Genomic DNA, 13269 nt, shown 5'->3' on the forward strand with positions numbered 1-13269 from the left:
CGCGTAGCGGGTGGGGGGAGCTTCCTTCTCCCCGCGTTAACGTCCACGTCCCGACACGGGGCAGAGCTGCGGTGGCTCGGCGTCCTGGAGGAGGCAACGCCATTCCTCTGTCCCGAGGCTACGGCCAAGGGCCAGGCTAGGCCGGAGCGGTGGCAAGCGCGGCACTCCGCAAGGCGCGACCGAGCGGCGGCTGGGACGGCAGCCCCGCGGGCACAGCTCTGCCCCGCGCCGCCCGCGACTCCTGCCGTCACGGTTACAAGCGAGTAGTTTACCCCAGAAGCGAGATCGCTAAAATAAGCACAGAGAGACATACGGGTGTTGGTCTGGCAGTCACACTTTACTACAGGTGTACCGGGAAATGCCGGGCCGTTCGCGCTGCCCTTCACGCCACTTCGGCCAAGGGAAAGCCGCACTCCCTCCACCACCGCCAGCGGCTTTGCTACGGAAACTCCAGTGAGGCGCTCGGGACAAGTGACACCCTCCCGTTACTTCCCGTGGGCGTGTGACAGCTCCGAGGGGCCGCCTGGGCTCCCCCGGCGGCGGGCAGGACCAGACCGCTGCCCCTCGCCGCCGCCCCGCGCTCCCGGCCCCCGCCGCCGCCGGCCTCCCTGGCCCGTGCCCAGGGTGGCCGCCCGCCGCCTGGTTGGCTGCGGTTGGCGTGGCTGCCCTCCGGTTGGCTGGTCGGTGGGAGGTGTGCGGGGCGTGGGGGCTGCCTCTTCCCGGAGTAAGATGGCGGCCGTGACCGCTGCGAGGAGCAGCTGCCGAGCCGCGGGGCGCCTGGTAAGGGGAGCAGGGGACCCTGCGGGTGGTGGCGCTCCCAGTTAGCCGGTGAGGGGGTGGGCAACGCGCGGCGTCTCCGCCTCGGCGGCGGCATCCTGAAGCCCTGTTGATTCCTTCCAGCTGGGAGCGAGGGAGGACCGCGCGGCAGACCCTCGGAGCAGACATGACACGCTCGCGGACTTGCCGCCTCCCCTCAGCCCTCCCGGCCGCCGCCTCCTCCGCGCCTGCGGGCGGTGCCCGAGCTACCCTCCCCGCCTCCCCTCAAGCCTGCCCGGCCGCCTCAGCCGCGCCTCCGCGCAGGCAGCGCCCCAGAGCGACCCGCCGCTGCCCCCACGGTGCGGCGTCACAGGTTACCGTGTGCCCCGCAGCCAGCCAGCCAGCCAGCTGGCAGTGCCCGGCCTCGCACGCCCCGTGCTGCCGCGGTGCCGGCGGAGCCCGCCCGCTGTTCTCTGGGGGTCAGGGTGTCCTCGCTCCCCAGGGACCCCCAAAACAGCCTTCCTCCGCCCCACGCTGCTGCCCCCTGAATGTTTTCCCGCTGCCCACGTTGCCTGTGAAAGAAACGTGTGCCTCCTGTAATAGGCCGCTGACAACCTTCTCTTCTGTTACTTCTTAGTCAGCTGATTCATTGCATTGCTTACACGTTACACTGCCGTCACCGCTACTCCGCGTCAGCCCCTTTTGCATACCGTATCTGCACAGAGGCGGTGTAGTTACGCATACGGAAAGGGGAAATGTATTTCTTTGAATCCCAGGAGCCTTGATATTTGTAAATTAAGTAGTTGAGATACCTTACCGTACTTCAAAAAGTGAATCTACTTGGTTGTCTTTTAGGACACTTACAATCTTATAAACATATACCATCATGAAGGCTTACTTAATGCTTTCTTCTGCCTTTTTGTATTATAGTCTTACTGCTGTAGTGAAGAGTGTTGGTTTCCAATTATGTCACTGCTGTGTTGTGGAATGTCAGGAAAAGAAACATCTTTTTGTAAGATAATCCAAGTGAAAACAAAGTTAAGGATTGGTTTTAGTTTCTGTTATTATTTTTGCTGTTAATAATAATCCATATTGTATTTTGAAAGCATAGTAGTGAAGATTTTTTTCAGTGATACTTTTGTAATTATCTAGTTTTAGGCTACATATAAGTAATTTTACTGCTTAAGAATATTGAAAATAGCAGCTTCTTTTTAGTTTTCTTTCTAACTAAACCATCTACTCTTAAATTCAGAGGGAGATTCTGATAAGATGAAAATGCTCATTTTATCTATGTGCATGCTGAACTGTAGAATTGGCTGTTTATAGTGTGTGTTTCCTGCAAGCACATTTTGAATTTTGCACTGTGAAACAGTGATAAGATCCATGAAATAATATGGGTATTATAATATTAAAGGGCTTTATTTTAATATTCTCAATGCTTTTGCAAACACTTTCGCCAGTGAGAGGAAGAAGGACAAACTAATGGTGGTTGTCCATGGGGGCTGTAAGTTGTGAAGAAGAAATGAGCCTAGGGGTCTTTGTGTTAAGTAGTAGGGAGATAACCGTTACCTAGACACGAGGACATGGTGCCAGTTATTTAGGCGAGAAATAATGTCTGACTGAAATATGCTACCAAGGACATTGGTTTAGTATATAGGCAACTATATACTTGGAGATATAGAATATGTATGCAAAACAAATCCAATGTAAGTAAATGTTCATTAAAATCACTCAATGTGACAGCAAGTCAAACGAGTTCTATAGAGGAGTATCCTTTAATGAGAAATCATTGCCTTTGAGCACAAGCTATTCAATTTGACTTTGAAATTCAGTGTTACTTCATCAGGTAAACAGTTGCCTGCAGGCTGCATGAAAACATTTTGTTCTGAGGCCAGCAGTAGATTTTTAGGATCAGTGGTGATTTAGGAAACCCCAGTTGGCTTCTTTTTAAGGAAACAACCAAAACTGAACTAAACAGGGGCAAGGCAGTTCTCCCCCAGATAGCATACAGCTCCGATGTTGTCTTGCTTGAAACAACTCTTAGTCAACCAGGTTATCAGTGGCTGATGCATCCTCAGTGAGAGACTGGAGCGGGCCCTCAGTTTCTTCTCACAACAGTAACTTCACACTTTGAAGACTTGAATAGGACAGATGTTATCTTACTGTGGCATTATTGCCTTTAAATTGTCATATAGCACAATAGGGGTGACATAAACATAACTGCTAGTACTGTGCTTGTTGGTTTTTTATTTTTTTTTAACAGACATCAAGATACGTAGAAGGGTATGCTATGGATATTAGAACTAATTTTGTCTTTCATATGCTTTTGTTACTTCCTTATTTGGCATTACACAGAAAATGGTATTACAGTGACTAAATACTAAAATTAGTAAGCACAGCCTCTTTATTTCACGGATTTTAATTTTTCCCCTTGTTAGAAAGAAACACTGCTCTATGAAGAGATTGGGTACTGTATTACTGCTTTAACGTACTAGCACACCAACTTTTTAGTAGAGAATGTGCAAAACTGCAAGCCAAAAAGACTCCATTTTTTAAAAATGCAGTAGTTCTGAATTATTCCTACAAATATAATTTGAAGCAGCATTGAAACTCTCCTGTAACAAAACCAGTCTGTTTTTTTGGCAGTGATATTACTAATTCACTACCTGCATTGGTTACCAAATGTTAAAAACACATGGAAAGCGTTATGAAACTTCACATTTAGAAATAGTTCAGAGATTTGATGTGCTCCTTGTGATCATCTTCGCAGGTAAATATTGAATGTTTTCCATGTAGGGTCATATAAAGAGAAAAGAGTTTTATTCTAAGTTTGGGACAAAAAGATCTTGTTGGACAAAAAAATGTAACCATGGATTCAAGTGGGAATAAAAACAGAATTAAAAATCGGAGAAAATAGGCTTGTGAAGATGTACATTATATACCAGTTTTGTAATTGAATGAGAATTTTAAATGTGTTCATAAAATAAGATTTGTCATAGCTTAAAAGTACCGTTTTACCTGATTTTTTTAATAGGGAAAATTGTTTGGAGGACTAATGAAAAGGTTTTTCTGTTTACTAATTATAGGAATTAGAAAAATACTTACTCTAGATCAGTAGATAAAACCTTAGTAGCAGGCAGCTGCAAAGTAATTCAATATAACTTTGTTGTGTCCTTTATGGTAGACTGTATTGTATAAATATTTATTCCTAAAAGAAAGGGGATATTAAATATAACTTGCAATGCTAGATTAAATAATATAGAAAATGTGTACATCATCAGTTCAGAATTGTACAGTTTTCAGAACAATCTACTTTTAAAAAGTGTAATATAAAATCAAATAGTTGAACAGCTTGGGGGGTGGGAAGGGCAATCAGGAAGTTTCATATGGTCTGTAATTACTGAAAGGATTTAAAAAAAAAAAAAAGTTAAAATGAACTTTCCCATGCAGGTGTGCTGTTTTCTGGCTCCTCTAAGAAGATAATTTCTAAATTGTACAGTTTTGAGCTACCTGAGGTACATTGTAGCACCTGAATTTTTTTCAAATCTCTAAATTAATTAGAGATAGTATCTACAGATAAGTTGTTATTTTTATTAATTTTACAGCACTCTAAGACAACATAACACCAGAATTACATTAGATTTAAGAAATCTTACTAAATAAGGAAGGGTCTGAACTAACTTCTGTTGAGATTAATGATAAAATGCCTGTTTATGGCAATGCAAGTGCTACTGGCTTTGCTTTTGACCAAAATCATGACTGATTACATGATGCTTTAAAGTATAAGGTTTTGTCTGAAGAACCTTTCAGAAAATTCTGTTGACCTTTTAAGTTGATTTCTGGATAAATATAATTGTAACCATGAAAGAAAGCCATCTCATGCCCAGTTCTTAAAAAATGTCATTAAAGTTCATGTGAAATGATATTTACTTGAAGGTGATTACCTCCTATATATTAGCAGAAATAAAAGGGCAACTGTCTGTGCCCTCTGGTGTGAATTTCCTTTCCAATTAGTACTTCTGATCAACCTTTGATTGGAATAAGAACCAACAAAGAAAAATAAGCTGATTTTTCCTGCAGTCTAGGGGACCCTTCCAGCACCCGTTCTGGATAAGAATTATTTCAGATGGCTAATGTAGTTGATATTATGTATGCTTTTTGTGTGTGTGTCCTGATTAAACTAATTGCTTAGAGAAGCAATAGCAAGTATGAATCTCTTACCGGATCTTGTCATGATTTTTGTTTAATTGGTTATGTTGTTGTGGCTTCAATGTCCCCACGTGTTGTGTTAGTGAAAGAAGTTAAAGACCTGGCAAAGCTTATGCTAATTTATGGTTATTGTACATTCAGTATGTATTCAGTATAATTGTGTTTCCATAAGAACTTCTCTTATATAAACTAGAATTAAACTATTTAGTATTACTGTTGCATCAGGAATATTAAATAAGCTCAACATTCCTCAGTCCATTATATTAACACTTGAGACTTTTCTCCCCCAGGTTTGCATTCACCGTGTTAGATCGTGCAGCAGCATTCGCTTTATAAAATCAAAATATGTGTGCGTGTTTGACAAATCTGCCCTCAAGTTTAGTCATCAACAGCGATTATTCAGAACATCTGCTGGTAATCTTTTTCATAATAAAATAATTTATTTTATTTTGCTATTTTATGATTGTTATGCTAGCGGTTTGTATATGACTGGTATGTAGGCTATTTTTGATGCATTCAGATTTTTCTGTCTGATATCTTGTATTTACTATTAAACATGCTGTATTTCCTTATTGTCTGTTTTAAGTTTCATGTGGCCAAATTGTCCAGTTTAAGCTTTCTGACATTGGAGAAGGGATTACAGAGGTGACTGTAAAAGAATGGTAAGCTCTACTTTCTTAGAACTATACTAAGAAATCAGCAAGTAGTTTAACAGCTGTATTACCAGTTATTTATCCGAGAATATGTTTTCTGGGTTACTAGTGAAGTTTTTCAAGTTTCATTTTCCACATTTTAAAACCTTGTATATATTGAGCTTTACATTTTGTTTATTTGCAGTCTGGTTTATTTGGGAGTGGAAAAGATGGAAGGAATGGGATGCCCTAACTGCACCTGTATAGGCTTTCCTTCAGTGATTAATGTTTTCAGAGTGCAGGAGGTCTGTCTTTTATTATACTTAGTTAGGCTGAACTTTAGAAACAAATGACTAGTCTGGAGAATCCACAAAATTTTATCCTATAGCCCTTCTCTATTGACTTTAGTAAAAGATTTGAACGTTTAAATTGTTTGTAAAAAGCCAATGATGAATGGATTAAGCAAAATCAAAGTGTACAGTGAAGGAAGGCAGTGTTGAAATGCCTTGTTCTTTGTACAAATAGATGAAAATGCTTCTCTTTGCATAGAAGACAGTGTTTCCCACTTTCAGTTTCTTTTCTGAAACTGATCATATACTGATCCTGGCAATTTAAAACTAAGAACTTGCTTAGGTTCAGACTAAGCTGGGCTCATTCTTATTTTTAGATGGCTTATAATCTGTCAAGAAAACTCTGCTTTACTAAAGTAATAGTAAAAATATACGTGTGATGATATTCTAAATCATGTCATTTCACACAACAAAGGCTTCTGGAGTAGTCAGGCAAAAGGTATATTCATTTTTATGTTATGGGGTTGTACGTAACTGAACTTATCAAAAGAATACACAGCATAGATTTTTACACTTAATATGTCTTATACTAGCCTGTGTCTTTTCTCTTAGGTATATAAAAGAAGGTGATAGCGTGTCTCAATTTGATAGCATCTGTGAAGTACAAAGTGATAAAGCTTCCGTTACTATTACTAGTCGTTATGACGGCATCATTAGAAAACTCCATTACAATTTGGATGAAATTGCTTATGTTGGAAAACCGTTAGTGGACATTGAAATTGATGCCTCAAAAGGTATTGTAAGCCATTTTTTTTCTATTGCATATTTTATGTTTGTTGTCTTAAAACCATCAGTGACAGAGGAGTTTACTTTCGCCTCCTGAAAAACTTAAAACTGAATTTTTTTTTTTCCTTTTATAAAGTCAAGAAGATTTAAGTAGAAAAAGCCATGATATTTTGTTAGTACTTAAAATCTCAAAAGCCAGACATTTCCTGTTGAAAATTTAGCTTAAGCAGCAGTCTTTAGCATGCTATGTTCCTATTCACAGTAGCTCAAAGTAAATGTTAAAAACTTCAGCTGTCACAGAATCACAGAATGGTTGAGGTTGGAATTTAACAAATGCTTATAATGTAGTAAAGTTAAAATTTTTCTTTTCATTTGCAGGTGTTGCCCCAGAAGAAGATGTTGTTGAAACACCTCCTATGTCTCATGAAGAGCACACTCACCAAGAGATAAAAGGTCACAAAACATTAGCAACCCCTGCAGTTCGTCGTCTGGCCATGGAGAACAATGTAAGTTTGCTGAATCAGATCCTGCTGCATTTTATCCATCTTTTGTATAGCAATTTGACTGACTAGGAGAACATTGATCTAGAGGAAAGTGCAGTGAGAAATGACTTGTTTCCAAATACATTTCAAATACGTAAAAACTGTTGCAAAGATGAAGAGGATTGTGGTTTCTGATGATTATGGAGGATAGGAAAAGAACTACTAGGCTTAAGAAGCAGCTAGGATATTTTAGGCTGGAGATTAAGAAAATGTTTTTAGAATAAAAATAATAAAGTATCAGAATAGATTCCTGGGACAGAGGAAGGAGGAGGGAAAAATGGAATCTCAGTTTTAGCTACCTTGTTATGTTTTTCAGATTTGTATTAGAGCAGAGGATGTACTAGGTGATATTTTAAGCACTTTTCTAAATCTTTTTTCCTGTGGATCTATGAATATTCTACTGGTTCTGAAAGCTTGTGGTGCATTTTCAGGAGAAAAATAAAACAGTGAGTAGGGAAAATTAAGTGACAAATAACTTTCCTCAAATTAATATTTTGCTATTGATCCTGTGAGGTAATTAAGAGGTAAGTAGTATTCATAGTTCCTCCTTAAAGTATGCAGTTAGACACCTAGTGGGCCTTCTGGATTATTTGAACAATGTTGAGTACCAAATAAATCATAGAAAGGGAAGGAAAACTGTAGGTGTGTTAGATCAGTAACTGGAATAATTTTTAACCGTAGCTCACAACATAGGATATTTTTATATTGTTGTAAAACGGAAGTGTCATAGCTTGTTACATACATTTCAGATTAAATTGAGTGAAGTTGTTGGAACAGGGAAAGATAACAGAATCCTTAAAGAAGACATACTCAATTACTTAGCCAAACAAACAGGAGCTATTTTACCTCCATCACCGAAGGCTGAAATTATCCCACCTTTGCCAAAATCAGAGACTCTGCCAGCTGCTCCAAAGGACAAAGCACGCAAAATTCCTGTACCTGTTTCCAGACCCATTGTGTTTTCAGGAAAAGATAAAACTGAACCTGTAACAGGTAAATCATGAAATATAAAATCTTGAGACCGTGTTCACAGTAGACTACCAGTAAATGTTACTCAGTGAACAGTTGATTCCTTTTGATGGGAGTGTGTTTCATGTTATTGTCATGCAAGTGAGGAATAGGAAAACATGCTCTGTAAGAAGGTGTTGCATGAAATTATTATTCTGTGAAATAATTGTTCATGTTTTGGTTGGATGGAGTTGGCTTGCAAGTTGCACTTGCTCATTTTTAGTCTGTGTTTCTTCAAATGTATGCTGAAACAGGTAGGAATTCTGAAACGTGAATTTGTCACAGTATGAATCATTATGCAATTAGTGGCAAAGTGCAGCGACTTTAAGGGTTTATCAGTGCTTAATAATAGTGTACTTCAGCATTCACACTTGTTCTGGAGAAGAGTGCGACAAAAGACACTAAGGTAAGAAAAATCACATTAAAAGAGGAAATAAAAGGTTTTTGCTTGCCTTTCAGGCAATGTTTATTTGGAGAGGCTGGAAAGAGCAGTGCAGGTTACTGTATTATGAGTTCAAATACATACATACATAGGAGAGATACGCAGTAATATAATCTGAAATATTACAATCATAAAAGTTGAGTTGTAATGCTGAATAACTGTTGATCTTAAAGTGAGCTCTACCCTGTCCTTTTTTTGTTGTGGTTGGGTTTTGTTTTGGTTTTTTTAAGTTGTATCATTTGTTTAATCGAAACAAATAATTGAAATTTCATTATAGCTTCCAGAAGCAAGTTTTGTTCGTTTAAGAAGTCAGTGAATATTTTCCAGGTTTTCACAAGGCAATGGTGAAGACTATGAGTGCAGCCTTGAAGATACCCCACTTCGGTTATTGTGATGAGATTGATTTGACTCAGCTTGTTCAGTTGCGAGAAGAGCTGAAACCTCTAGCACAAATTCGTGGAGTTAAGCTTTCCTTTATGCCTTTCTTTATAAAGGTGAGATGTGCAGCAGAGCACTGCATGGAGTACTTATGCAGATTTTGCCAAAATCTGATAAATGATTGTTGTAAGTTTGGAGCACCTCTCTATCATCTGAATAATTACAGGTCATAAGAAATGTCTCAACTTTTCTTGTTTATTGAACCACTTACCAATTTACTGTTGGAATTGTAGTTAGGGTTATATAATATCATGGAAAATTTGTTAAATATGAATGGAGAAGGATAGAGCAGATAAAGCATTATTCATTATGGGGGTAAGCATCACTAGGTGTTTGGATTATACAAAACAAATTTTGGAAACTGTCAGTATTTTTTATGAGCTCCATTAAAATGAGCCTCACGTGAAATGGATCATTATTTTGTTATTGTTGTTGTTATATTTTTGTTGGTAATGAATCCCTTAGGTGAATCAGTCTCTCTCTTCTGTTGTTCAAAAGACCAGACACTTGCACTCATTTGGTTGCCATGGTTCCATTTCCAGCTGTGGGCATCAGTGAAGGCTGATGCACTGCCTAAGCTATGCATTGAATGCATAGCTTAGTCTGAAACTTCTGGTAATGCTATTTCAATTAGAGTGCTAAGTAAGCACTCATTCTGCTCACTCTCTTTAGGGTGAATGAATATTACTTCCTTGAAATAATTGTCATCTAAGTGGAGAGCTGAGAATGACATTGCTGCTGAATGTCATACCTTTGGTCTTTGGATATTTGATCTGAATTGTGGAACAGAAACAACAAATGCAGATTCAACTTCAATGATACTTGGGAAAGGGTTTATCACTTCTTATATGTCTGATAAATATTTGGGTTTTGTAAGTCGTCTTTTTCTTCTGCTATCTTATTAATGACAGAGTATCAACAGACAAGTTTAGGAGAGTTTAAGCCAAATTTGATTGCATTGAGGAAATCCATATTGTTATTAATCTAAATTGTCTCCCACCATTCCTTCCTTTCCTTGCTGCTCTCTAGTTATAAAATATAAAAATCTATCTTCTTTTTTCTTCTTTTATATTTAACAGGCAGCCTCTCTGGGATTATTGCAGTATCCCATTCTTAATGCTTCTTTGGATGAAAGCTGTCAAAACATCACATATAAGGTTTGTAAACTACTGATAAAAGTTGTAAGCAGAAAACCTAAACTAATAGCTAACAAGGGCTTTTCAGAATGTCTGAGCTAATTGTAAGAACCTAAATTATGGTGTCATGCTGGAAAATGATTTATATGTCCAGATTCTAAGTTTGGATTTGATTTATTAATGATCTTATTTCAGTAGTTTGTTTAATGAGAGTCACTTTGTTATTCAGGCTTGCCTCAAAAATGCATATTAATATAGTGACTCCCTATCTTTCACCTGAAGATGGGCCAAGCATTTAAAAATCTAATACAGTAATTTCTTAGTAATGGCACAGTGGTTCCACTGTTCCAACGCTCAACCCTTACCTATTAAAGTAATATTTTAAACTCAGTTTTGATAAAAACTATTTAATTTTCATACAAGGTGCTGGATTGGTACTTCTGGGCAGCAAGTGTCTATTTTCTTAAGTGATGTGTACATGCTCCTTGCAGTACAAACTCTTTTTGTGCTGTTTTATCAGTATCTCTCAGATGAATCCTTATATATTCATTCTAGCAAATGAAAGGCAACTCAATTTCCTTTTTTTTTTTTTTTTTTAATTTTAGTATTCTCTTTAAAATCTGCTAGTCATGCTTTGTTACCCATATAATCATCCTAAACTGAAATATTTATAGTGTGAAATTGATTCCAGGATTTTGTATTTCCTGGATGTGAAATTGCTGAAATCAGTTTGCACTTTGCAGATGTGGAAAGGTAATATTTAAAAATTTACATCCCCTTTTCCCCTTAAAGTTGTATAGAGGAGTTGCTTACTACAGACAGCACTTTCTAGGTTAAAAAGATATATAAAGAAGACATTATTCAAATGCTTTTTTATGTAAAATACATTTTATGTTAACTGCTTATGTTAATGTCGCGTTAATGAAACTTGTTGCAGGCTTCGCACAACATTGGAGTTGCTATGGACACAGAGCAAGGTTTAATTGTTCCAAATGTGAAAAATGTTCAGGTCTTGAGTGTGTTTGAGATTGCTTCCGAATTAAATCGCCTACAGTCCTTGGGCTCTGCAGGCCAGCTGGGAACAAATGACCTCACTGGGGGAACATTCACCCTTTCAAATATTGGCACAGTAAGTACAGGAAAAATGAGAACTTAGAACTGAAAACTGCTTCTGAAATGAATAACTTAGTAAAGTTTAATATGCAATGAACAAAACCTGTAGCAATTAATGCAAGAGGCAATTTGCTTTTAAAAAAAATTGTTAACTAATAACCCCAGCTTTTTCTTTTCTAGATTGGTGGCACTTACACCAAACCAGTGATACTACCTCCTGAAGTAGCTATTGGAGCACTTGGAAAGATACAGGTATATTAACTTTATCTCAGTGATGCGAGTGTTTAGCTAACTGAGGTCATCTGTAATGAAAATGAAACGTGGAGTGTCCCTTTGTTTTGGTTTTCTTCTATAAACATTTCGGTTTTGTTACAGAAACTGCATAGCTTGTGATTGAAAAGTTTTGTGATGTTTTTAGATGACTGTGCAGAGACACCAAATGTTTAAATAGAAGTTTCTTATGCCAAAGGTTCAGATTTGTTTTCTAGAATCTTGTTATATTTCACTCACATATATGTTTAGCCTTCTAGTTATTAAGAAACAAATATATTTTTACAAGTTTTGCAACATGGTGATAGCATTTTTGCTACCATCAAGGAGAAAACTTGAGACTAAGAAAGTATTCTGATAACGAAGTTTAATTTCATGAGCCAGATAGCTGAATCTGTGCAGAACTCTGTATGGTGAAGGCAGTTTCATATTCTCTGAATTTCAGGCTTTAATTCTATAATATAGACATTTGAGATCAATGCTGGAAATGAAATTAGTCTTAATTTAAAATATTTTCTCTATGTTCTCCCTATGAGCCTGTTGTTTAGGGGATGCTTTAAGGAAGCTGTTACGTTGAGCACTAACAGTGCAATAAACTTATTTAGAAAGAAATTTTTGAGTCAAGAAAGGTTTTCACTACTTCAGTATTTCCATGATGGTGGAAACAGGATATGACTGTTCATTATGTAGGTTTGCAATATATTCTAATCCACAGCACAAACAGTAATGGGAAGGTCTTTGTTTTTTGAATGGCACTGCTGCTGTCCAATTTAGCAAAATGTTTAAATTTAGATTAACAAATTAACAATAAAAATAGACAGATTTGTTAATGAAAGTATTTAACATTTCTTTTTTTTTTTCCTTCCTCTGATTTTTAGGTTCTTCCTCGGTTTAATGGAAAAGGTGAAGTATTTAAAGCACAGATAATGAATGTGAGTTGGTCAGCTGATCACCGCATCATTGATGGAGCTACAATGGCCCGGTTTTCTAACTTGTGGAAATCTTACTTGGAGAACCCTGCTTCGATGCTGCTAGACCTTAAATAAAGGAAACCATGGCTAGAATATGCCTTTAAACTTTGTGGACTGGACTAAATAATTATAAAAGCTGGCCTTCCTAGCACATGTCCTTTGCTACTCACATAATATAATTTTATGTGGTTAAAAGATCTCAGCAGCTGATATCAGTCTATCAATTAGTTGTTACTTCTTTTAATTAGTAGTGCTGTAATTTCTTCTACAGCTGTCAAACTTAATAGGTCATGGTGCGACTTCTGAATATGGTGATGGAATGTCTTTATTTTGCCTTTTATAATGCATACGACTGTGAGGCTGGTGTGACTGAATGACACTGATCTACATCTGCAGTATTTATAACCTGATTAACCTGTTTTGAAGGGAAATACTCATAGTTCTTTCTTGTTGGACACGTAAATTTATTTTAACAAATAATATCCAAATTCCCAAAAGAAGTTATGCAAAAATCATATACAAATAAAATGCCTTTTATGCTTCTGCTGTAAGATGTCCAGAGAGCTTTTTGTTATTTAACTGAGTGAACCTCTCAAGTCTTTTGCTAGTCCACTTTTTCCTGGCAATTACTTGCACAGGTTACTCTTTATAAAATTATAAATGAAGAGGCTGTGTT

The 13269-nt window shown here is 38.1% G+C and overlaps 1 protein-coding gene across 3 annotated transcripts; it reads left to right on the forward strand.

Moving 5' to 3' along the window:
- The first annotated feature begins 658 nt into the window (after nucleotides 1-658).
- DBT (dihydrolipoamide branched chain transacylase E2) lies at nucleotides 659-13144 on the forward strand. Of its 3 annotated transcripts, XM_041127752.1 has the most exons (13): nucleotides 712-780; nucleotides 901-1129; nucleotides 4207-4271; nucleotides 5256-5379; nucleotides 5552-5627; nucleotides 6500-6681; nucleotides 7052-7179; nucleotides 7965-8208; nucleotides 8993-9159; nucleotides 10183-10260; nucleotides 11177-11368; nucleotides 11533-11604; nucleotides 12501-13144. In XM_041127752.1, exons 1-13 carry the CDS (start codon nucleotides 730-732, stop codon nucleotides 12666-12668), a joined length of 1776 nt encoding a protein of 591 aa, XP_040983686.1. In that variant the 5' UTR covers nucleotides 712-729; the 3' UTR covers nucleotides 12669-13144. The 3 variants fall into 3 exon arrangements, with proteins under 3 accessions (XP_029888061.1, XP_040983686.1, XP_029888060.1); XM_030032200.2 differs by lacking the exons at nucleotides 712-780; nucleotides 901-1129 and adding an exon at nucleotides 1159-3526; XM_030032201.1 differs by lacking the exons at nucleotides 901-1129; nucleotides 4207-4271 and having other exon boundaries at nucleotides 659-780.
- The last annotated feature ends 125 nt before the right edge of the window (nucleotides 13145-13269 follow it).

This window comes from Aquila chrysaetos, chromosome 12 (genome assembly GCF_900496995.4).
Source record: "Aquila chrysaetos chrysaetos chromosome 12, bAquChr1.4, whole genome shotgun sequence".
Classification (NCBI taxonomy): Eukaryota; Metazoa; Chordata; class Aves; order Accipitriformes; family Accipitridae; genus Aquila; species Aquila chrysaetos.